Here is a 25386-nt window from a genome sequence, read left to right on the forward strand (position 1 = left end):
CTGATAGTAACCGGTTGACATGGCGATTTCAATCTGCCTTGCAGTACGAAACCATGATGAATAATGAGAGCTGAAATTTAGCCGTTAAATGCATTCCAGCAATAAACCAACAAATAAATTCTGTCGTGACAACATAAAATATTTTGAATTCTTTTTCCATCTCGGCATTGCATCCATTCCTGGAAATCACGTTTATTGCATAGTGCAGTGTGTGTAAGATTAGTTTTGCTTTCTGCAAGGTAATATATTACAGCAGTGTTAGTAAACATTCGTGTTTAAGCGATTTTTTTTAAATTTGAGAAACGCTTCTATAGCGCGCCATTATAGCGCTCATACCGAAAACTTTTCTTCTCTCATTATAGCTGCCTACGCGCGGAAAAAATTGTGCACATTGTTATTTGGCGAATAATAACCTGCTTCATACTTCTCGCAGAATTTCACACTAAATCAATACACATATCCTTCGAGTTGCTATCGATATTTCGGGTTTAGTTACTGAAACCTTACGTAATTGAGAACGTTTCATCCGGCCACTTATACTATACTTGTTTTTCTCAAATTGGGCAGAGTATACTTTTTGTTCACGTACAGTCGTTGCAAGCAGTTGCATTTTTTATACAAAAAATCTGTCTTGCAATTGACGAAGTACTTGTACCTATGTGAGATACATACCTGTAAGTTTGCATAAATTTTTTCATTAAAAATATTAAGTAGGTCGAAATGTTGCAAGGCATGTTATAATAAAGCACGCCTGAAAGGTCCAGCTGGGAAACATGTCTAAAGTCGTCTACATATAATGTATTTCACTTGCAGAAGCGTTTAAAGTAAATAACCCATGAAAACAAAATAAAAGGACCTTGAATATAATTCTTTTTTTTTTTCAAATAGATGCTTCACAGGTTCCCATTTATCTCCAAGCTTGGTTGGAAAGATAAAGCGGCCGGCGTAAAACATGTATCAAAAACTCAGCAATAACCAACGACGAACTTGCTTCTTTAAATCACTGGAAATAATTTTGTGTTCTAAATAACCATTTGACACTATCTGTACTCTAATCTGCTAGGCTCCTATAGTGGAGTGCCCCTGTTCATTCATATTATTTTTTGTACTGTTCTTCCTGAATCTTCCACTTCTCAGGCAAAAAAAATCATAAAATTCTAAACACACGTGAGCAGAATGAGGGGCTCACGAGGACGAAAGAGGAGGGTTGAGGAGTTTAAAAGGCAAAATAAGCTGGCTCACTGCACTACACTGAAAAAAAAAAAAGGCGTTGAGGGATATAAGAAGGAAAGTAAGTTTTTGATTTACGAAGGGAACCAAATGCAGCGAAAACAAAGGAATGACTGGTGTTGGTTAACGTGAAATACTAATGCAGTCTTGCCGGTAGATTAGAAACTGCAAGAAAAATGCAACCGCGCGCCAGCGGTGGCAATCAAGTAGTGGGGTCGGATTCCACTGACGGTACGAGGTTTTTCCTTCCATGCAACGAGTTACCTCTACGATTATATATTGTTAGTTCACACTAATCAAGTACAAAACATTCTGTTCCTTTTCTTGTCTTAGTGAGAGTTGGCTCACCTCACGTGCTTACCATGTCTATGTCCTTAATGTTCAAACTGCCTACTATTTGCAACGTTTTCATGTCAACACCAGGTGTGGACCTTGTGCTGAATTCTTTGGCACGAGAGAAGCTCCAGGCCAGTGTCCGTTGCCTGGCGAAACATGGCCGTTTCCTGGAGATAGGAAAGGTCGATCTGTCACAAGACTCGCCATTGGGGATGTCCGTATTCCTCAAGAGCGTATCTTTCCACGGGATCTTGCTTGAAACCTTGCACGAAGACTCCCTATCAGCCTTGAAAGAGAGGCGCCGTGTCGTTGAACTTGTTCAAAGGGGCATCGCATCTGGTGCCGTCCGACCACTGGACACCATACTGTTTACACTGGACGAAGCCGAGAAGGCCTTCCGGTTCTTCGCCGCCGGAAACCACATAGGAAAAGTAATACTCGAGGTGAGCAGTCGTTAGTGCTTTTCCATGCTATTTCCTCGGAGCTATGAACTCAGATATACAAACAGTGTTGAATAAGTGCCCCGTTCAGCATATTGCGAAGGATGACGAATACTCATATGAATGCGCATGCAATAGGACTCGGTTTCTTTTCTTTCAGCTCAGTCCCATATAATGGGAGCTTCGGCCCAGTTCTCTTAGTAGCTTATTTGGTACACCGAATTCAATCTGCTGAATGAAATTCAGTTCTTCAGCACCTCAGTTACGTTGACCAAAATTGCGTGCAGTACATCAGCCGCACCGGTTGATCTTAGCCGGTACATTTATAACTCCAAGTGCCGCCACTCCTCTCGCTGGTAACAGCCGTCTCATCGAAGTCTCAAATGACGTTGTGACAGTTGTCAAGTACGAAGAGAAGCGGTTTGCGATCGCCGATAAATATGTAATTTTTGGTGTCGCGATTGGCGTAGCAGAAGAGACAATTTGCTGCAAATGACGACTAGAGGAAGGAAGGAGCTACCTTATAAAAGGTGCTCGTTCGCGCTTTGTACTAACTAATGCTTCTTCCGCGTGCCCAACGGAGCATCAAGTTCGACAAGGGGATTAAGAGGGCTTCTTATTTTGGGTTAGTGGGCAGTGGGGCAGAGACGATTTTTCGTGGTTGAGGGTCCCCTCTTAGAACCAAGCGCCGCGTAGCAAGCTGGCAACACATTCGTGGCCGAGGTGAATGACACTCCGATGAACGGTCAGCGGGCCAAGTTGTTTATGGGAATCTCGCAATACGATCGCTTCCTGTGCAGCAGCAGTAGGAGCAGCATCCGCCTGCTTTACAGTTAATCCAGCGTCTCTTGCCACATCCGCGTTACCGCCGACGCCCCACGTGGAAACATGACAGTTGGGGTGACTAGAACATTGGGCTAGTTGGTACATTCTGAATAAAAAATAATATGGTGTGACGGACGAGGACAAAGAAAACACACAAACGACAAGCAGAGGAGGACGACACGACCTCTCCCAAATAACCTCTTCTAACTGACCCGCTCCTGTGCGACCTGTGTCCATTTGAACCCAGCCGACTTCTTAACGACTTCCTCACACGTAATTTTCTGCCGCCCCCTGCTAGGCTTCCATTCCCTTATAACCCAATTTGTTTTCTCACTTGGCACATAATGTCCTGCCCATGCCCATTCTTGATTTTGATTACAATGCCATTAATTCGAGTTACGTATTCCACCCACGCTTCATGCTTCCTCTTTTAGTGTTACACCTACCATTTTTCGTTCCATAGCTGTAGAACCTTTTTCGTTAGCCTCTGTTTCTGCCCCATACATGAGAAAAACACATAGAGAGCAAAATTAAATAAACCACTGTTAACTTCCACATAAACCTAACTGGATTGCTCCAGTTTCTATTGTTACAGTTATCATAATCTACGCCAGCCGACTAGCACTAGAACCATCAGCGCCCACAGCCAGATGAATGTGGCTAGGCGCTGGGACATTTCTGAATATAATGGAGATTCCCTGGTGCTATCCGCGTACATTTATTCAAATATTGTGTTGGAACGCCACCACCGGGCGTTCCATGGACTTAGAGACATACTTTAAGTGTTCAAAAAAATCGTTCTTCAGTGAATAGAAAAAATTATAAAGGATTGTTCCGAACTTCTTCTTGCCGGTCCTAGTGTAAGCGCACTCCTAGCAAAGAAAGATAATAAAGTGGACAAAGCAAATGCACCGACTGTATCCAGCATACAGAAAAGTGCATTCGAAGTATATTAACAATTCACAATTTCGCATAGTAGTCCAGTAAAACTGTTGTTGAATTCTATATAAACCACATATGAGAAGCAAAACGGCCATAAAGGGCAGTTTGAAAGTTTGTATTTGACAACCTAAACGTATAAAATAGCGCATAGTGCGAAATGCTCTACAAAAATCTAATGCGATCCGCATTCCAATTCAGCAGTGGCAAAGCCTTATATACTCAATATAACAATGTGTTCAGCAGATAAGCTTAAAGAGTTAAGGAACTCGTTATGATGCTCACTTGAAGGAAGCCAAAGCTATGCCAAAGAAAGAACAAGGGTACTTTTTTTTTGGTTTTGATGCCTTAGTCTTTTTCGTTGGTCCCATAAAGACAATTGATTCAAAATACAGGAAAAAATGACCGGATTCAAAATCATGACCTCACAATTTCACATATGATGCCCTACCACCAAGCTGCAGCGGTGGCTGTTCAGTCTGCTACTTCCGTACAGTTCACAGTTGAGTCGTTCAGTTGTGTCCGACTCTTCGTGACCCTATGGACCATGTCACGCCACGCTTTCCGGTCTCTCACTATCTTCCTAACGTCACATAACTTCATCTGCAGTGCCTCGAGGATGCCATCTAACCATCGCGTTCGCTGCCTACCCCTTCTCCGGTGACCCTCAACCTTACCCAACATCAAATCTTTCTCCAGCGACTCCTCTCTTCTCATCAGATGACCAAAGTAGCTGAGCGTTAACATTAGAATTTGACCCTCCAATGAGCAGTCATGGTTTATGGTCGACAATATCGACTGATTTGATCTTCTGCCAGTCCAAGGAACTCTCAAGAGTCTTCGCCAGCACCACAATTCAAACGCGTCAATTCTTCGGTGGTCAGCCTTTTTCACAGTCCAACTCTCGCATCCATACATCGCAACTGGAAAGACCATAGCATACCTAGGCATAAAGTTTTTCTTGCAGCGTAACAATGAGTGTGTTTACCGACGCCATTCCCTTCGTATCAGCGGACCTATATATTGTTGGTCTTGCATTATCGCGCGTTCTACGAAGGACATAAGTGCGAGAGCTCTTCGATAGCCCCTGCGTCAAAGCTAATGCTTCAAGACTGCCACCCTTGACCGTTGCCAGATTTCAGGAGTGCCAATCAATCTGTTCGATTATCGTTGAGCCCTAAAATGTATAAACAATATTAGTCCTCAAGTTCACAAAAACGAACAAGGTTTGTAGCTCTTTGATTTCTTTCGTATCGCTATGTTACCTTCCTTCGAACGTTTGTCAAACGAGCCTTTAATTTGCCCAAGCTCATCTGCGATTTTTTTAACCAGAAGCTAGATGTATTCGGTAGTTATATCATCCGCACAATTACAATGGTCTTGCGCAGCTCATATTTCCTGCCCGATAGTAGCCTGAGTTACATTCGGGGTAGAACAGACACTTCCTTGGCAGTTATTACTAGGGTGTCTTTGGTTAACGCTCTCATTGTTAGTTGATACGCAGAAGAAATACATATTGCAAAGTAAAACATTGAACTCTTTACTGTACCTCGGTTGGTAGTTAACCATACATCAATATCGAAGGAAGTTCTCGTGGGTATGGACTACGCTATGTGGTTGTTTTTTCATCTAGATTCAAGTCACATGTTTGGCAACCATAAATAAATAATCTAATGTTGGCCAGCCTCACCACAAATAAATGGAAACATTTTTACGCTTTCGTAAAGACCCGTTTACACTAGGCCGACGCGACGCCGACGTCAGTGGTCGGCGGGTCGGTCGGCCGATCCTGTCGTTGATGCACCGGTCAGTCCCACTAGGCCGACAACGACGCCAGCACGACCAACGACCGCCTGTCGTCGTAGTGTGACAAGTTCCCAGACCAGCGACGCCGACGAAACGCTTCTGCCGACGGTCGCCCGATCAGTCCTGGGCAGATCGTCGAGCAAGCGAAAATGAATTGCCGACGTACTGTGCATGGCTGCGCTTCCCTGTGTCATATACATGCTAAAATTTAGGCACGGCAGGATGGCGGTTCATATTACCACACTTCGACACTCGCGGGTGTGCTTTTTTCGTTGAACATGAGTTGACGCCGGCCCCTTCGAAGGCGAGTAGGCCTACCGAGCCCGCAGGAATAGTGCGCGAGATTTCGACGATCGTGGGGAGCAAATGATCATGTTTTAACGAGTGCAAACGGTCATCGAGAGTAGGTTCGATTATAGTGACTTAATACCAACGTTTGCTTTTATCACGGGACGCCGGTACAGAAAGCGGTAAGCGCCGGCGTAACCCGGTCTGCCGAGCAATGTTCAGGGCGGCTGGTGGTAGTCGGCGGCACTCGTGGGACACAAATAACACCGTTTTATTTCATGAAAATGGTTGCCTAACATACTTCCGGTTAAAAGGAATCAGAATCGAGCATTGATGGCATCGAAGAAAGCAAATACAATTAGCAGGAAGCGCCGCTGTCGTGCGATGTCAACAACCAAATCATAAACATTTCTCATGCGGTATATCGCCTCATCGGCGGTTCTTGCGGAGTTATCGCATCGCGTAAATGCGTAATGTGCGGCTGTAGCGCTGGAAGAGAAAATACCCGAGTAAAGTAGAGCCCGGAAGGCGGTTGTTTTACCATGAAAATTAGCAGCATGTGTGTATGCACACAGATGTAAACTGCAGCAGCGATGGCATGCACTCGTCGTCATCGGCGCATTCCCGACATAATTTTTCGCTCACACGGGAAATGGCAAAACGTTTACTATCATCATGAAGTATTCATTTAGCGAATGCATGCGCTATTTGGTGAACAAGTGGTAAAAAGCGTGAAGCAGGTATCGAAATCAGTAGCCCCGGGGTCTGCAGCAGACGAGATACGTGGCGGTGGGCGGGGGATGTGAAGGCAGCGACTGCTATTGGTCGGTGCGGGCAGTGAGGTATCGCGTCGTCGTAGTGTCATGGCGGAAGTAGAATGGTGGCGAAGGCTGGGCCCAAAAGCGATTCAGCGGTACCGAGGCATAGCCATAGGTCGAGGGGCTAATCAATCCGATTACCGTAAAATTCCGAACAAGCGCCCCCACCCATGCAAGCGCCCCCCCTAATTTCACTGTCAATTTCAAATTTCCGCGCCGTTCCGAGAAAGCGCCCCCTCCCACCCGCCGCCCTTGTCACGCATCACGCCCAAGCAACACTGGTCTACCACATCCCGTTTAACAATCCAATCCAATCCTGCTTTTCAATCCACCCGCATGCATGCCCGCATATTGTCGTTCGCACGCGCCATTTGTCGACTTGTTTTTGCTTAGAGAAGTTCGCGATGCCGATGCATTCGTACACAGTGGCGAAGAAAGTTGAGGTTGTGCAATGGCATCGGGAAAACGGAAAAAACGTGCACCAAACGTCTCGGCATTTCAAGCTCGACCGCAAACGGGTACGAGAATGGGACAAAGATTTCGAGAAGTTGCTTCAGCAAAACTATGTGAGAGCAAAACTCCGAAGAAAGTTGAGTAACGGCGCGCCAGTTTTCAGCGAGTACGTGGACGATGCGCTCTTCGAGTTCTTCGAGGGGGAAAGAGCGGCAGGACGTGCTGTTAGTAACCGGCTTCTTTCTGAGGAGGCTGTCAGAATAGCCAAAAACATGCAGTTGGAAACCTTCGTTGCTTCAAGCCATTACGTAAGTCGATGGAAGCAGCGGTTCGGCGTATCAATGCGCCGTTCTGCGAACGAGTCAGAAGACGCCCGAAGAGTTTGCGAAGGCAGCTAGTGCCTTTAGATCTGCCGCAAACTCCCTGCGACGGCGCAACGATTACACATTGTACAACATAGCCAATATGGACCAGACGATGGTCCGAATAGATAACCCAGCGAACAGGACCAACAACGTGGTCGGCGAAAGCACCATACGGATAGCAAACACTGGATGTGCCCGACGCGGCTTCACGGTTTGCCTAGCGGCATGCGCCACCGGTCACAAGCTCCCGGCCTTCGTTATTTTCAAGGAGCCAACCGGGAAAATTCCAGCCAGGGCCTTCGCGAGCCTTCGCATACCAGGTGAGAATGATTTTTTTTCTTCAGTGGGGCGAGGAATCACGATGTCGTAAAGTTCGTTCTATCAAAGCGCCGACTTTTTTTTTTCGCTTCTTTTTTCACTCGTAGGAAATGTTCGTCTCACCGCCACAAAAAATGGCTGGATGACATCTGAAAAGCTGCAGGAGTGGCTATCAAGAATCTGGGGCCCAAACGTCGATGACGTGCGGCGTTTGCTGGTACTGGACCAGGAGCCCATCCACAAAACGCAAGCTGCGAAGAATGCTTTTGAGGAGCGCGATACCGACGTGCTCTATGTGCCTGCGGGGTGCACGAGCATCCTGCAGCCAGCTGACGTGTACTGGAACAAGCCGTTCAAGTCCACCCTACGGCGTTTGTGGGAAGAATATATGCGCGAAGAAGAGCGGACGCCCAAAGGAAATCTGAAGAAGCCGTCGCGCCAGCATGTGCTTGATTTTGTTGCCCAGGCGTGGGCTGCTGTACCCGAGGAGACTGTGGCACGCTCCTGCAAGGGATGCGGCATCACTAATGCACTCGATGGCTCGGAGGACGGCGACCTGCATGGCGGACTGGCAGATGTTGGAGTCGTGGTACCAGAAGACCGGGGTGGGCTTCAAGCCGAGTGCTGTGAACTTTCCTTTGCGACTGACTCGGAGGAGTCTTTTGATGGTTTCCAGAGTGATTGATATAGTTATCAAAAATCTTTCACTCAGTATCAATGTAGTTCACATTCCTAAAGGTAAATAAAATTTGCAATCCATGTGCACTGCGCTTTTTTTTTTCTGGCAGGGAAATGTCGCCGCCATCTTGAATTTCGGCGCCGTTCCGAGATAGCGCCCCCCCCCCCCCCTACTTTTCCAGTGATTCGACTTGCTAGAGGGGGGGCGCTTGCTCGGAATTTTACTAGGAAATTATACTACTACAAATTAAAAAGTATCTATCAACATAAAAAGAATAGACATTTTGATAGCTTCACTTGTGAATGAGGTAAGGTATTTTATTAACACATTCCTAAATGCAAAAAAAAATCTTGCAACACTCTTATCGCGTCCGCTTGATGTTGAATCGGTCTTGACGAAACTTTTCAGGCCTTGCTAGGTTCTTGCAAAGTAGGCAACCAGAGGTAACCAAGGCAACCGAGATAACGGAGCTGACGAAGCAGGAAACGGTTTCTTATCATTGTCTGCTGCTCGTCTGCTGTGGTAGGGGCCTTGGTGCGCCCGGGAAAGCGTATAGATGTAGTTCACAAGCCTTAAAATGTCCCTTTTGCGAAGGTTTCGAGGTCCTTGCTGGCCGCTGCTCTGTCGCCGTTTGGTGAGATTTAATATCCCCTGCAGCCGTGTATTTTTGTTTTTGTTTTTTTTTTTGGTTTCGTCCCCTTCGTCGTGCGGGCCGTGCGAAGTGTTTTTCCAGAATTGTATTGCGCTTAGCGTTTTATCGCAAGGTGAGCCCGCACAAAATGAGGAAGCGATGCTCTGTGGCACATTGCGACAGCGTGGACTCAACCGTAGGTGTCTCATTACACCGCTTCCCGGCTGACTTTCACCGGTGAGCAGATCTGGAGGTTGCACACAGGTTCAATGTATGCTCCAATGCACCTGTGCTAAGCACGTTTGTTGATGCTAAAGCTTTCTGGACTGGTGCAACCTTGAAATTGCCTTAAAAACTGCTGTATGCTTTCTGCGGAAGAGTTTAAATGTGAAGAGTAATCCCGGTGCTATGCTGCACGTGTGTTTTGATGCACCTAGCTTTGTTTCCTGTACATGCATGTTTTCTATCTGGTGATGTTTTGGGGCAGGCACTTCAAGCCTTTTCCATGCCTCGGCTATGATCATTGAGATAGATTAGCCCGCTTAAACAGCGCTACCGTTTGTGCTGTCTGCGACATACATTTTATTATTGTTGGGCTTTATTGCGGTATTTGCTTGGTTGATGCCAGAAACCATGAATATGAAAACCATAATTGTTCACTTGGTACACTCTGTTGCGAACTGGGCACGACTACACGGTTGCTCCTGCGTTTCTGGACCACACTTACTTTACTGAAGGACAATGTACATGGTCAAAGTGCTTGCATGACTTGCAGCAGTATTTGCATTATGAATTTGCATGCTTGGTCTATGTTTGGAAGTGTTGCGGCCTTTCGATACCACCCCCTTTGCCAGCCACGTTCGTTGTGCTGGAGCAACTGCTTATAAACAAGGGCGTAAACAACTCGAGTTATTTTAGATGGCAAAGGTTGGCGCGCGCTGAAAGGCAAATGATGCAGGCTCGTCAGTGCAACGCGGCGGTTTAAAAAAAAAATGCTTGTTTATAATTCGCGCCAAAGTAAACATGCGTATGCGGGACGTCATTTGACGTCATGGCCCCTCAATGTTCATTGGTCGCTGGAGCCCATGAGCCGCCATGTTTTGTACGCATGGGCGCCTATGGCGCCTTCGCCACCATAGTACATATAACTTGGTAGTGTGACTAGGATATAGGCCGACGGCAGCCCGATCGCTAAGGTCTCGGCGTCGGCCGACCAACATCCCCGTCGGTCGGCTATCGGCGCGCTGTCGGCGTCGGCGTCGTGTGACAAGCACGACGACCACGCAGAAAACGCGTTTGGTGATGGTCGGCCGACATAGATCGGCCTAGTGTAAACGGGCCTTAAGTAAGCGTTGAGTAAATGACATTTAGGTTGAAGATACCGTAACATACCATACGGCGGATGCAGTTAAGGCAAGACTAAACGAAGGTTCTTCGAAACAAATACCATGAAGGGACATTTCTTGTCGCCTCAGGCGAGAGATCATGGAGTGAAGGTTCTCACATAAAGAAAGTAGGGTGAAGTTGCATACGTCCAGAAGTTCGGAATTTGCTTCTTCGCTTAAAGAATGCACGTGCCTTGAGTTCCTATGGACTTCATGTATACTGATGTGCGTTGTTGTCTGATACCACACCTTATGACGAACAGAGGAAGGTAATAAGTTTCCTGTACCGCGTGGTACCACGCCCATGAGGGCTGAGTGGCCAGTAAGAGGGTCAGCTCTTCAAAAGTAAGCAGAATTTACACACGCAGGTTCCTTGCAAGAGAAACGCGTTTCCTAATTTGCCGAAAAGAAAGCTGCACGTGTGCTCCATCCATGTATGAAGCATTGTTGCGGTTAAGAAATCTTTTATACATGCAGATTAGACAAGAAGAAAGCATGTCAGCGGTGATGCCTGCGAAGCCCGTTGCTCTGGAAGCCGTGGCACGTACATACTTCTACGAGCACAAATCATACGTCATCATCGGAGGTCTCGGCGGCTTTGGCCTCGAACTAGCTGACTGGATGGTAAAACGCGGGTGCCGTCAGCTGTTACTGACTACCCGGTCTGGAGTTCGAACGGGATATCAGAAGCTCTGCTTGCGCCGCTGGCACGAAGCAGGAGCAAACGTCATCGTGAGCAAGGCAGATGCTTCAACGGAAGACGGTGCTCAGCAAATTATCGCCGAAGCAGCAACTATGGGGCCTGTGGGAGGCATCTTCAACCTCGGAGTGGTACGCTGACTCCTTTCGAGCAGGGAAGAGAATTTACATCGTAACCCTCGCATATATTAGTAATGCCACAAGCCTGCATGCATACACCAATGATTTCTCTTTCTTCTTTTTTGTGCTGTTTTTTTTTCTGACAAATTCGGTAAACAGTATGGTAGCCGGAATATCGCCAATGAATGTTCAGATGGCGATAAAAACTCAGTAATATGTTTCATTGATGTTCACAGCGCAACACGCATATACCAGTAAGTCTATCTGATATAAAAATTGCCGCATGAGAATGCAGCTAAAGCGAAGACGCCAATTATATAGCATCTACCAAGCGTTTTGTGGCAGGATAGAGGTGTCGCTTTTTTTTCCACTCTCACTATGTTCAACATTGCGCATGTTCTCCAGGTTACAAACCATAAAACAAGCGTTAATCAGTGCCCAGTCTTCCTTCCCTCCCTGAAATCAGAACATTTCAAGCGCATTGGGAAGGAACTGAAATTCCTATTCAGATTTTTGATTCCACGTTCAGGCTATGGTGACAAAATTATATCTGGCGATAAAGGAAGTGTGCGACTTGCTCCACGGGCATAATGTGCCGCTATAGGCCACGGAACATTCTTGCAATGATGCTGGCTTTTCACATCTCCTAAGAGGCTTTGAGTAAGCAAACAACTTATTCTTGAAACAGTATCAGAACATGAGCTCGCAGTTTGCTTGTGAAACTTAACTTTAGACTTTTTCATGCAGACATATGTGCGTAAACCACCCACAGGTTTGTTGAAATTTACAAAGAGGATTTCAAAGTATGAACGAAAACATTCTCTCCATTTTCAGGTGCTTCGTGATGGACTTCTTGAAAATCAAACAGTCGCGGCGTTCGACACAGTATTCAGAATTAAGATTAACGGCACCCAGAACTTGGATAATATGTCGCGACGCCTTTGTCCGTACCTTGATCATTTTGTTGCTTTCTCGTCGCTGTCATCTGGCTACGGCAATGTTGGGCAGACAAACTATGGCTACGCGAACTCTGCCATGGAGCGCATTTGCGAGCGCCGGGCCGCAGATGGACTACCCGGTGAGTCCCTATTCTTTTACTGCAGGGCTCAAGCAACGCTTTGCCCATCTAAAAAGCCGGTACCTTACTGTGTGTTCGGTTCGTGAAGGGCACAGAATTGCTTTATTCTCTGCCAATAGTCCCGAAAAGACACGCTGACACGAGCATGCTAGATAAGAGGTGGCAGGTGCACCATACTTAAAAGCTGAATGCATGCATGATTCTGACACAATGTTACTTTTGTCCTCACGGTGAGACTAAGTTTAGATACAATACATAATATGGAATAATATGTGCCTTGAAAATATGAGCGTAATAAAAATATTCTATATACACAAATTGCTAGAGTGAAGCGTAATGTTATTAGCATAGCGGTCAATGTGAACTCAAAAGTACCGTACATGCGTTACTGTGCTACTTGGCCTGGCAGTGTTCCGCCAGCGACACGCGATAAACTACGCCGCGTTAAGAGATGAGTTTTCAGGATACCGCTGCTCTCGGGATTGAAACTGCTGGGGAACGCTTGGGAAGAATTGTAAAATTGTAGAAAAGTTTAAGGGCCAGAAAAAAAAAAAAAAAAACGAGTTTCTTCCAAAAATATTGGAACATTTTTAAAATATGAATTATTTATAATAATCAATGTGCATAGCCTAATTCAGGCATCAAATAGGCCTCTTTGCCACCTCTTTGCAGCTCGTTGACATTTTGTCCCACATTTAAGTGGTTATAAAAGACATACATAGCACTTTCTGTAGTTCTAAGGGGTTGCTGCCATATTTGTGGCAGCCTCCACGGCCCCATGGGAGAGGAAGTAGTCCAAGTTCGCTTCTACGCACACCAAGAACAGGAATAGGCTCAAAATATTATGAATGCAAAATACAGGTTGTGCAGTCTACCGCAATTTCTGGGTATAGTCCGCACCCACTATATTGTACGCAGTATAGAATTTCTGTCGAAAAGTTTATTTTTCTGATTTTGAACAACTATTATGCAATGGGTAAGCAAGCAATCTTTGGTAAAAAAGTAAAACCGTGTATCATACAGCATTGGTTTCACTTCTCAACCCGCTGAAATACATTTTCTCAGGGCTAGACGCTGCCGAAACGGTACTCCGTCTTTTCCGAGCCATCGCAAACCGTTCTAGCCTGTTGTGTCTACATTTATGCACCCCCATATTGATTATTTATTTGTTTTCATTAGGTTTTGTTCATTTCCTCTAAAATTCAAGCACTGCAAATCATCAATTCTTGGCTACCGCAACAGCATTTGCTTGCATTTCTAAATTGATTTCATATCAGAGCTGATTTCGATAAGTTATTTAGCACTGTAATATGAAGTCGTCGCCCATCCGGCGCACGTTTCCATTTTTCTTTTGGGTCACTGCAGGCCTGACCGCCTCTGAAAAATAATATGAAAATAAGAAGTCATTGTCCGCACACTTAGATAAGCTGCATGACGTAAAATTTCCGCTTTCATACAAGCATAATCAGCGGACTATAGTCCACAAATTACAGTGTAGCTTAATTTTATTTCTTTCTTTTTTATTAGTTAGGTGTAAATAAGGTGTGGCCAGGTCTTGTGTATTTTTTTCTTCATGGTTTGTTTCTGTTGCTTTATATTTGCGCTCAAATTTGCTTTTTATATTCTAGGTGGTTCTTTTGTACTAACTGAGGTTTGCCATTTGTCTTTACGTACAACACGTGACCAAATGTACCGGCCCACATTCTGTGTGCTTCTATTGTGTTCTCACTCATGCTTAATCTTACCTGCCCCCTTGTTTTTATGAGTTTTAATGCGCAGTATAAAATATAAAAATTTACTTCTAAATCAAAGGTGTGGAAATAAGTTTAGGAACTTTCTTCTTTTCTAATCTATATAATATTCTAATAATTTAGTAATACTGCTATTCTGCTTTGTGAAATCTTAATAGTTGAGAGCTTAGCAGTTTTTGCTCAAGTATGTTTGTGACAATAAAAAAACACAATGCTGGCTCTTTTTGCGCTTGTTCTCCTCAGTTTGTTCTAGTCAATGCATATGAGAGGTTTGTTGCGTTCATCTTGCTGCAAAGCTTCTTAGACAGTATAATGTTCGGCGCATTTTTCATAAACTGCTGACATGCAGAGTTAATGGCGATCTTTCTATGCTTGCTTTCGGGATTGTTGCAATCAATTCATGGAAGTTTCAATTCCTTTTTCATCCAGTTCGTTTTGTAAAGATTATATTTTTTTCTTTACGCGATTTGGGTGAGAACCTTAAATCTTTAAAAAGCATTTAATGGGTTCATCTGTAAGTAAGCTAAGCCAAATATTTACCACGACAAACCATTCCTATATATGTAATTGGGCTCTAAAGAGGAATTATGTGCTCTTTCTCCCAATCGCGACATATCGCTAGCACCATAACTATTGACGTATGAAGGCTGAAACCATATTAGTGAATATTAGTGGCACAACACAGCACAGCAGCGCCTGGGTTCGCCATCGGATTAAACGCTAGACACGGCATACCCTGCCCTGCCTTCACGACCTTGCCGTCTCGACCTGGCCTTCCTTCACAGTATTAAGGAATAGCTTTTGGTTTCAAGTGGCTGTTTTGTTCAACTTTTTACTTATTTGTATTTTTTTTTTGTTTTCGGTACCCTAAAGAAAAACTAGAAATACTGCTTCTTTCCCCAAAACATCTTGTTTTTTTCCCAACCTTTTCCTTCTTTATGGTTGTGGTTTGGCGCAGACCGTGCACACAGCCTTCTTCTAGAAACGGGTTAGCTTCAGAGAAAGGACGTGTATTGACATATCGTTCTTCAACCAGCGTGTTTCAACGCTAGCCAGAATGAAAGTAAGAGCAATGGAAGTTGTTTCGTTTTCATATACCTAATGATGCTGGCCCCGAGTTCATTAAAGGGCCACTGTCCAGGGAAGGGCCTTTTAGGCGAAACGGCCCAGTGTTTCGATCAGGTACCGGAGATAGTCTGTGCAAAATGCTGCAGTGACACGCGCGCCGCAAAGCAAATAAAATACAAATCAAAGCTCTCTCATGCTTTCTTTCGGGCAGCCAGCTTCCTCGTTTCCTGCGCTGGCCCGTCGAGACACAGTAATGACGTACTTCCAGCTAACGACGTCCATTGGTCCGTCTCGCTGTCTGAGGGTGAAGGATGGGTGTCTACCATTCGCTGTGCGCTTTTCCCTCGCCACGTCCCTACTGAATCCAGAGGCGCGTGCTCCCTCGCCCGTTTTCTTTTTTTTGCGCAGGCGGAGTGCCGCCCCACCTCCCGCCAAACGCGTAGGAGGAAGGGGAATTTGTCTTGCGGAGGCTAGACGACCGGGTAGGAGAGTGAAAAACCTTTGCGAGGGAACGGAAGGAGAGAATCACGACATAATCGGGTGATTGGGGTGGCTGTAACTGCGTTATTAGCTACTCTTTTAAAAAACATTTTGCGGCCTTGCGTTCTGGGGGCGAAGCCTCACAGTCACCGGGGAAGAACCGAAGTGTGGACAGTGGGCCTTTAATATAAGAAAAAGGCACACATTGCCTTGCGCCTGAAGCCAGATCCCTCCTTTCAACACGCTGTTGCACTTCTTCTCGTACTCATTCGCGTGCAGCTTGCTAGCAGTGCAAGGAAAATAGCAGACTCTCGCAGCGAATCTCAACAGAACAAGCGGCTCGGGCCAACGTCTGGCCTACTGACGTTTTCAAATTCCTCAGTCTTATTGCCGCTTTGTGACGCCGACTCACAAAGCTGGCAAGCCGTACAGTATCTAGCACGTGGTCAAGTGATTATCTTACGTGCAGGAGAGTAGAAATGATGACATTAGGAAAAAAACAGCTGCAACTTGATCGCAATGCATAATAGGGTGAGACCAAATCCACCATGATAGATAGATGGATTTATTGAAAGGAAAAGGCAGAGAGGTTGGCCCGAATAATTCAAATCTGGCCTGCTACTCTGCACTGGGGAAGGGGAAGCAGAGAAGAAAGAAGGTCATGATGGGTGACGATGTGGGAGAAGGCATATGAAATATATATACAGACATAGCAGCTTGCTTTACAAACGTGAATCAAGTCCGCTGGCGCTCAAATAACGGCAAAGAGCGCGCACTGCCTGGACGCCCTTCCCCTTGTCCTGCCAAGCGCCCAGCAGCAGTTCCTCCGACAGAGGCCTCTTGTCTAAACGCTTCAAGGAAGCAGCTAGCACATTTCTTTCGTTCGCATACTCTGGGCACACCAATAATACATGGTCCACGGTCTCTGGGATGCCACAAGTTGAACATTCCGGTGAGTTCATCTGTCCAATTAAATGTAAGTACTTGCGCGTGAAAGCCACGTTTAAACGAAGTCGATGTATCAAGCATGTCTGATGACGCGGAATATCACGCGGAACATTAAATTTAAATGTTCGATCGAGCCTTCCTAGACGGATGTGTCGGGCGTCTGAATGAGCCGAGTAAGCTGCTGTAGCAATATTCATATAACTCTTTAGAAGACACGTCGTATCCGCTCTTGAAAAAGGCACAGCTGTTTGGAAGCCATTGATGAGTGCGCTTTTCGCTTCAACATCGGCTTGCTCATTCCCATGGAGGCCGCAGTGGGCAGGAATCCATTGAAACATTATCATTTGGCCTTGCAGCTGGGCAGATGTGATGAGCTCCATAATGTTTAGTGCCAGGGACTGATAGGCAGTGTGGCGTAAGAAGTTTTCCAAATTTGTAATGCAGTCTTCGAGTCCGTGAATATACACCATTTTCGAGGTGGTTCTCCACATATATAGCGAATAGATTCCCGAATGGCTACAAGTTCGGCAGCGGTTGATGTAGAGGTATGTCCCAAAAGGAAATGCAGAGTCGTTTTCTGAGCTGATATGACCACAGCTGCAGCGGATGCCTGTGCTGACACAGAGCCATCGGTGTATACGTGAATATAACTGGGATATTCTGACCAGATGTGTGCCAGAGTAAGTTGTTTGAGTCCACTAATTGGTACCATTGATTTCTTTAGTATTCCGGGAACACGAAGGTGCACCAAAGGTTTATCCATCGTCCATGGTGGTTGGGTGGGACGATATGGGAGGGCATATCCTGTCGGTACTTGCGACTGATGGCAGCGGAGTGCACTTGTAAAACTGCAGTCCGGCCTCTCATCTAGAATCTTGCTGAGTGGGTGAAAACGGTGTCTTGTAAGTGCTCGTAAATATACACGAAGTGGTTCGTGTGACAAGTATATGGACATTGGGCGAGCGTGTGCCCCTTCAATTGTGCCTTTGTTAGAGGTGCATCTGGGCATTCCAAGGCATATTTTCAGTGCCTGCGCTTGCACGCTCTCTAAAGTCCACCATGAGAATTTCTAACAGCTAATGGAAAATGAACAAGAACGAAATTATAGAACCTCAACTAGAATTGGACTGCAAAAGATGAATAACTACTAACAATAACCTCACGCGAGTAACATAAGGTCTCAAACACATAGCGTCCCGCCGCGGTGGTGTTGTGTACAGGGCGCTCGGCTGCTGTGGCCAAGGATATGGGATCGATTTCAGGCTGCAGCGGTCGCTTTTCGATGAAGGCGGCAAGTAAGACGCCAGTTTTCGGTGCGATCCCAGTCGAAAAAAGTACAGAACTGTGTCAAACATACGACATAATATCCTGTAGTTCTGTCGTAATCATCAGATTTTTCTGTAGTTCCGTAGTACTTTTCTGTATTTCTGTAGTTTTTCTGTAATATATTCCTGTTGTCTGTTGTAACAGCAGAAATTCCTGATGTAACTACAGAGTGTTCTGTTGTCACAACAGGCTTCTTGTCAAAACCCGCACAGAAATTCTGTCGTAACATCGGAAAATTTTCTGTAGTTTTTGCCGACTTTGATGTCAGTGCGCTTGCAATGTCAGTGTCAGAACCCAAGGTGGTCCAAATTTCCGGAGCCCTCCACCACGGGATTTCTCATCCCTGATTTGCTTCCCGACGTTAAACCCCATAAACTAAACTAATGACATAGCTACGAGGAAAAAAAAAGTTGTCAGACAATGATTCTAGAAAAGAAGTAGGAATGTAGACATTATGAAGTCTTTTCTCTCCATGTAGCTCTGGCTATCCAGTGGGGCCCAATCGGCGATGTCGGTGTGTTCCGGGAACTGGCAGGCGACGATGCGATCGTATCAGGAACAGTACCCCAAAGGATTGCTTCCTGCTTGGAGGTGTTAGACGGATTCATGACCCAAGGTGGAACTGTAGTTTCGAGCTTCGCAAAGGCTGACCAGTCTAGCAAAGTGGATGCCAACAAGAAACCTGACCTTGTTCAATCTATTGCTCGCGTATTCGGTAAGTGGTTGCATTCTGTGGCATTTTGGGTTACACCAGCATGGATCAGTAGATTCTATGTTACAGTTGTTCACCTTGTCCGCGAAAGGTTTTTATTACGATAATATTGCCAAGATATCACAATATGTGCGTAATAAACTTGACGACTTAAGTGCATCAGCTCCGCTTTCGTATGCGATAATAAAAGGGAGTGCATAGTCGTGAGCATAATAATTGCCGCGTAAACTGCTTCTACAATGCGCCGCATGCGACGCCGCCTGGCCTGGAAACGGGCGCACCCAAAGGGAATAAAATGAAAATACCTGCAGAGATTGTTGTGTTTTCCTTGGTTTAGGTGAAGCAAACAGTCAAGGACGCGTTCGTTTATGTACACGTAGATGCGTTTATTGCTCGCGCAAAATACCTCCTTTTTTGTCAGTCACAAGTACCCCCTTGCAAGTAACCGTAGCATGGTTCCACGACTCGCAGCGCGGATGAGCCAAAGTTTTTTATTTGTGCTGCGTGGTAGTAAGTTACAGTAAGAAATGTCTGCATCAAGGGTGATATAGGCGGTCTATGAATACTTTCATATGACATGACTTGGGTCGAGTTATGCATTTTGAAATAAATTAACAAATAAACAAAACATAGCGGCGTCTCTCTAGATATTTGTCCAAACTTCCATGCCGAAATGAGCCTGTCTCTGCTCCCGATGAAGGAACTTCTTAGAGCGAATGCTCTTGAACCAAACTTCCTTTGTGTTGCAATAGAGTAACAGCAATGACTGCTCAGCGTGGTTGTTCCTCATCGAAAATATTAAACGTCAGTGTGCAGAATAGTATGTTAGACCAGTTAAGCAGACCACCTAAAATAAAAACAACTTGTTCAGGCGAGGTGATCAGTGATCTTTAAACATGCACCATCAAATATCGCATACGTGTTTTCGAAGGCTATTCGTTAGAGGTATCAAGATCCGATGGTGCCTTCTTAAAATAGCCTTTTAAAAGCCGTCTATACTAAGATCTCTCATGTCTTCCACGCCTGTAGAAATGTTATTTAATGAGAGCATTCTGCGAAAACAACTTGCAGAGACCTGACTACGCAAAATGCCGGGCTGTTTTACAGCGTGTTAGTGTGTGGTGCTAACGTTATGCTGGTTTCGATCCCGCCATCTGAAGTTGCTAAGGTGAATTTTTTAAACAGCCTTGAACGACCGCGTATACGACAGATATGCAGCCATAATCAGCAACACCACTTTCGCTTGCGCAGGTGGTAGGTTTTCCCTTTCGGGTCGACACCATATTTCAACGCTGCCATGCAGTCAGTCTACGACGCCATCATTGTAGTAGAGAGCCACCGGTCGCATACGTATCCCGTGTTTTCATCAAACACTGAATGGCCGTTGTGAAGATGATCACCAAGGCATACCCATCAAAGCATGCTTTTACATCTTGTTACTGCTCGGTCTTGGCTGATAGAATTGCTTTATTATTCGTTGTTTTCTAAACATGCCAAGCTCTTCTAGCAGTGTGTACACCTGTACCGCTCTACCATCATGACTTGTAGATCCATTACCATCTTTTTAACTTTCCGTTAAAATTGGTCTTCTACCTAGTAGCTCAGTTTTTCATGGCAAAGGAACTTTTCAAATGGGTAATATTGCTGGGATGCAGTAGAAACTAGCACGACAATTCATTCGTAAAATCAAAACGTAGAGGGTTTCTTAAACGTCTTTTAAGGGCAAAACAGCGAAAGTCTATTCATGCCTAGTATGTAATCATTATCACCCATCGATAAGGATTTGTGCTCGTTTCCAGTCAGTTGTGGTCATATAAAGTCATCGTTTATGTTGGTCGTTTCTTTGCCATGATGAGCCATGCCTAGTCAGTGTAATCATTATCACTCATCGCTAAGAATTTTTAACCGTTCCCAGTCAGCTGCGGTCCTTCGAGTCTTTGTTTGACATATACACCAACACCGATCTTTGACGAAGGCAAGATTCGGTGGCACTTGTCTCGCCAGTCTGGGCCAACTGGGTGAAAATAAGCCATAGCGGCCACATGAATACATGGGACCAAAGATTTCAAACAATTTTCTGATTTCACAGTGCGCATATAATGTCGTCATTCGGTGCAAAGTAACTCGAACATCGTAGAACCTATTATGAAACTATGAAATCTAGATACAGAGGATATAAGTATTATTAAAACACCGTAAAAAGTATAGAGATGCAAGTCGGGAGCACGGCGCATAAAAACACAAGCAAAGAAAACTTACCCAAACAATTTTCCGACTTCTGAGAGCAGCGATAAACATGGCAGATGGCTAAACGTTAGCGGATGTTTTGTTTGAAGAAACAGTGTTGTAATGTATGCAACGTTATTTTAAAGGCAACAAATATTTAAAAGGCTAAGATAAATGTGCATTGTAAAGGTCGACATACCGTCGAAAAAGTAGAAAAAGGTAGTACTTCCGCAATTGCGACAGCTTCTCGTGTTTGGCGACATGCTGCCGCGCAGGCTACATTCCGTTTTAAACACTGCCACTGAAATGGCACTCCTCACGCCGAACGATAAATAAACCACGTCCAACAGCAGACGGCCAAAATGCCTCGTCTGCTCACGAAGTCGTGTTCGCGAACGCCGGTGTTGACCACGCTCCACAGAGCGTCGTTTGCGTCGCCATCTGCTACGTACTGTGGGCCATTTCTTTCGTTCCATTGTCGTGACGTTTGAGAAGTGCTTTTTGATTATTTCGCACCTTGAAACACCATTATTAGTAAGCAAAATCAATGGATATGCAGTATATTACAAGCGAACTTGCAGGAACCGGAGAAACATCCAGAAGATAACGAGTCTTCCGGCGGTGTGTACGCCTCGACAACAAATTGTTTTACCTGCGTCCAAAAAATAGATTGCCTCCGGAATGACGTATCCTGCCTTATCACACAGTTCTTCGAAACTCTCGCCAGCGCATAAGGACCGGTCATCTCGTCTGCTGCTCTACGAAAAGATGTAAATGTTGCGGCAAGTTGTGTTTGCATATGTTTCTATGTGCCGCCCGTCCAGTACTCGCAGTCCCATATGTTTGGCGGAGTTTCAAAATGCTGCGCCTCTGAAATAGCACTACATACTTTCGCAGTCTCTTCTAGAATGTTCATGGTTGCTCTCTACAGAAATACTACGACATGAAATTTGTAAACATTTTAAAAACTTTCGCTTCCATGTATTCCTATGGGCGTTAAGCCTGCTTTTTCCCCTAGTCTGCTGTGGGTAGCGAGCCCCCCGTTTGTTAGCAAGCACCCCGTTTGTTTGTAAACACGGCGTTGATATGGAGGTCGTCTTGTCGTCATGATGAGTAATATCTAGTCACTTTAATTATTATCACTCATCGCTAAGAATTTTTACTTGTTTCCACTCAGATGCGGTCAATAAAGTCATCGTTTTACATACTGTCGTTTCGTAGTCATGCTGAGTAATGCATAGTCGTTTCAGTTATTACTACTCATAGTTAGGCACTTTTACTCATTTGAATTCAGTTGCATTCATTACAAATCATCGTTTGACATACTGGTCGTTAGGTAGTCATTAGCTAGTTAGGTAGTTCATACCTAGTCCTTGCCATCATTACCACTCATACTAAGCATTTTGACATTTCCAATCAGTTGCAGTCATTACAGGTCGTAGTATGACATATTGGTCATTGCATTTCATTTTCGTTATTATTTGTCATCAATCAAAATCATTAGCTTTAGTCATTGACTCTATCAATGTCTATTTATAACTTTTAATATTTACCTATCACCGTCAATAGTTTTCATTCTTAATCTCCCCCCTCACACGTCCGATAATAACCAGTGACACGAGACACACATATCGCGCGCACTTCTGCACACAGAGTTTCGCTCCGTGAACCTAGAAAGGCATTCACTTAAAAAAGAGCAAACTATACCACTGCACTCCCGAACATGGGGAGGAGAAAGCAGACCCTACTCGGCTGTATTTGGTGGATTTACTTCGTAGAGATAGGACTATTCAGCTACATTTGCACTGTGATTACAAAGGATAAGTAACAGTCAATATAAATCGACCTTCGGCGGTCTACTGCGGTTTGCGCATCCAGATCACGTTATGGTTTGATAGCGAGGAGCGGGCAATTCTGTGGGTGATGAACATAGGCGCGCCTCATGCGTACGATAAAAAAAATTCAATCGGTGCAAATATTCAGCAATTGTAAATCACTATCATATTTACTTCGCAACAATGACACAACAATAACCCTTTCTATGCTTCGGTAGACAAGCTGTTTTTAGAGGACTTTTATGGCCATCATACCACCCAGTGCTTGCTTCCGCTTCATGCACTTGAAAAACTGCTTAACGGCATAAATGCAGCCGCTTAAATTGAATCTGAGAAAAGTATTGCATGCACTGAGTCGAATTTCTGGTATTCCCGATGCCGACATGTCCAAAATTCGTGCAGGCGTGAAGGATCCGTCAAGCCTGAACCCAAACACGAGCCTTCGCGAAATGGGCATGGACTCCCTGATGGCCGTAGAGGTGAGGCAGATAATCGAGCGCCAGTGCGAGATTACTCTTTCTGTTCAAGAGATACGACGGCTTACTTTGAATCAACTAAGAAACATCAGCAACGGCACCGCACACAGCGAATCGGCTTCTCGGAACACCGTGGTAGATGAACAGAGCAAAGGTGAGTGCATTAACTAGACCGTTAAATGGGCTAAGTTCAAGGCCAGGATATATTGCTATTTCTTACCTATAAGATGTAAATAGTTCTCAAGCGGCAAGGAACAGATCTCAGAGGTCTTGTTATGTTAACTATATATTATGATCAGACTGCTTTTTAACGAGATATGGATGCTGTTTACGAAACCAAGTATTTATTTACACAGACCGAACATTGAGTGCCAGTTCATGTATAAAACATTTCCTGCCTGTATTCCGGCGCGTCTATTTTGACGGACTATATGGGCACATGTCCAACGATTTCAAATCTTCGTGTATAGCCGGTTACCCGCTTCGATTGACTACCGCTGAGTTCACATAAACGAGCAGCCAAAAAGCTTCTGTGTCACTGTCATTCATTTGGACCCAAATGCATTTAGTTGCCATCACGTTGTTCCAGCGTAGCAACGTTAAAATGAAACACTCCAAGCAAAGACCGCAAACCAGTATTTTGCCTATCGACTGTCCGTCATGCTGGCTCCTATAGGCGTCATCGTGTTTCATATCTCTCCAGAATACAATCACACTGAAACGTAAATTATGCTTTCGGTGTTTAAAGCTGTTCTTTTTTTCGCGCCCAAAGGCAGCAAAATTGGTGGTCGCGAAGTCAAATTGTTAGTTGCCCCTGTGCTTACAAAAGCGGCCTGTGTTATAATAAATATTCCTGTTTCGGATGTTTTATGTCAGTCTCTGCAGTCGCAGCAAGCAAATGTATTCACTATAGGAGCAGCTCATATAGACTGCCTTTTCTCTCCAATTTCTCACAGGCACCATGGACACGTTTAAAGTGCTCCCCCTGAGCCTGCTCGAGAATCCGGTTCCGGAAAGCATCTTGATTGAAATGAACCGGTCACTTGGAGCCCCACCCGTCTTTTTAGTGCACTCAATTGAAGGCCATGTGAAAGCGCTGTTCGAGATGGCTAAACATCTGTCTGTGCCCGCTATCGGAGTGCAGCTGGCACGTGACGTCCCTGTGCAATGCGTTGAAGAGCTAGCTGCCACGTACTTGAAGGTGCGAATGCAAACCTAATTCTGCCGATTTACTTCTTCGGGTGGCGCTGCCTCATTTGATTCAAAAATAATATCTGTTTTCGCCTAAAGCGAGAACTCTGCTTGCGAGAAATCTAGTATTTTTTTTTCAGCCGAAATTACGAAAGCCTAACTTCTTACAAGTATGTGTTAAATCCATTGGTTGCGGCATCTGATGTAATCGCGAGCTCAAGATTGCCTTGAGAGAGCGTGTTGTCCGCGCCGGCCTCCTAAATCCGCAGCAGAACCGCAACTCAAGCGGCGGCGACATGAAGCAGGAGCGGAGCTCGAGCTAGAACCAACGATTTTCTCGTTTTCGTTGGCGTCCTGTTGGCTTGCATGAAACAATATTGCCATACTTAAATCCTTCAAGTTCTAAACACTGAAAAGATATGGGATAAGAATTGGTTTTGAACCCTAGAACTCCATAGCGTTTCTTGTGGTGTTAAATTAACTTTACGTTAAAAAAAACTCTTCATTAGTACCTTAGCACACATTGAAGGTAGAAACGCACGAATGTGCGTGAAGTAAACATTACAGATATGATAATTACCTCTTGTGAAAGTTTGCGAAAGAGGGAACAGTGCAGAGATGAACATTGCGATCAACCCAAGACCTTTGACCGTTTTCATCCTTTGCAGTCGACTAGTACCTGCAGCGCTTGAATGAAGTACCGCTTCGCGAAAAATAGTTTTTGAAGTAGTCGCTTAACTACTAAATGTTTCGGACTCTCTGTTGTGCGCAGCCCATGACTTTCAAGGCTAAGTCAAGGTCAAAGCTTAAGTTATACGGTTGGAGAACAACTGGAAGGTCCCTAATGAGACAGAGGGTCATGCCATTACAGAGGTCAAGGGTCAAGGTCAAATGTCAAGGTCATTTAGGGTCTTGTGAAAGCCCCTTCAACTAATTTTGGTCACGTGAGTGACTCGACGGTGA

General features: G+C 45.0%; 1 protein-coding gene across 2 annotated transcripts in view; it reads left to right on the forward strand.

Annotated features, from left to right (window-relative positions):
- The window catches only part of LOC146194963 (fatty acid synthase-like), a 138836-nt gene that overhangs the window by 101251 nt on the left and 12199 nt on the right, over window positions 1-25386 (forward strand). For both annotated transcript variants that reach the window (XM_084597596.1, XM_084597597.1), the window contains exons 22-27: window positions 1654-2009; window positions 10991-11344; window positions 12167-12410; window positions 18462-18698; window positions 23159-23386; window positions 24189-24433. In XM_084597596.1, coding sequence (XP_084453722.1) covers window positions 1654-2009; window positions 10991-11344; window positions 12167-12410; window positions 18462-18698; window positions 23159-23386; window positions 24189-24433 — 1664 coding nt within the window. The remainder of the gene's footprint in view (window positions 1-1653; window positions 2010-10990; window positions 11345-12166; window positions 12411-18461; window positions 18699-23158; window positions 23387-24188; window positions 24434-25386) is intronic.

This window comes from Amblyomma maculatum, chromosome 3 (assembly GCF_055883805.1).
Source record: "Amblyomma maculatum isolate TAMU_Amacu chromosome 3, ASM5588380v1, whole genome shotgun sequence".
Classification (NCBI taxonomy): Eukaryota; Metazoa; Arthropoda; class Arachnida; order Ixodida; family Ixodidae; genus Amblyomma; species Amblyomma maculatum.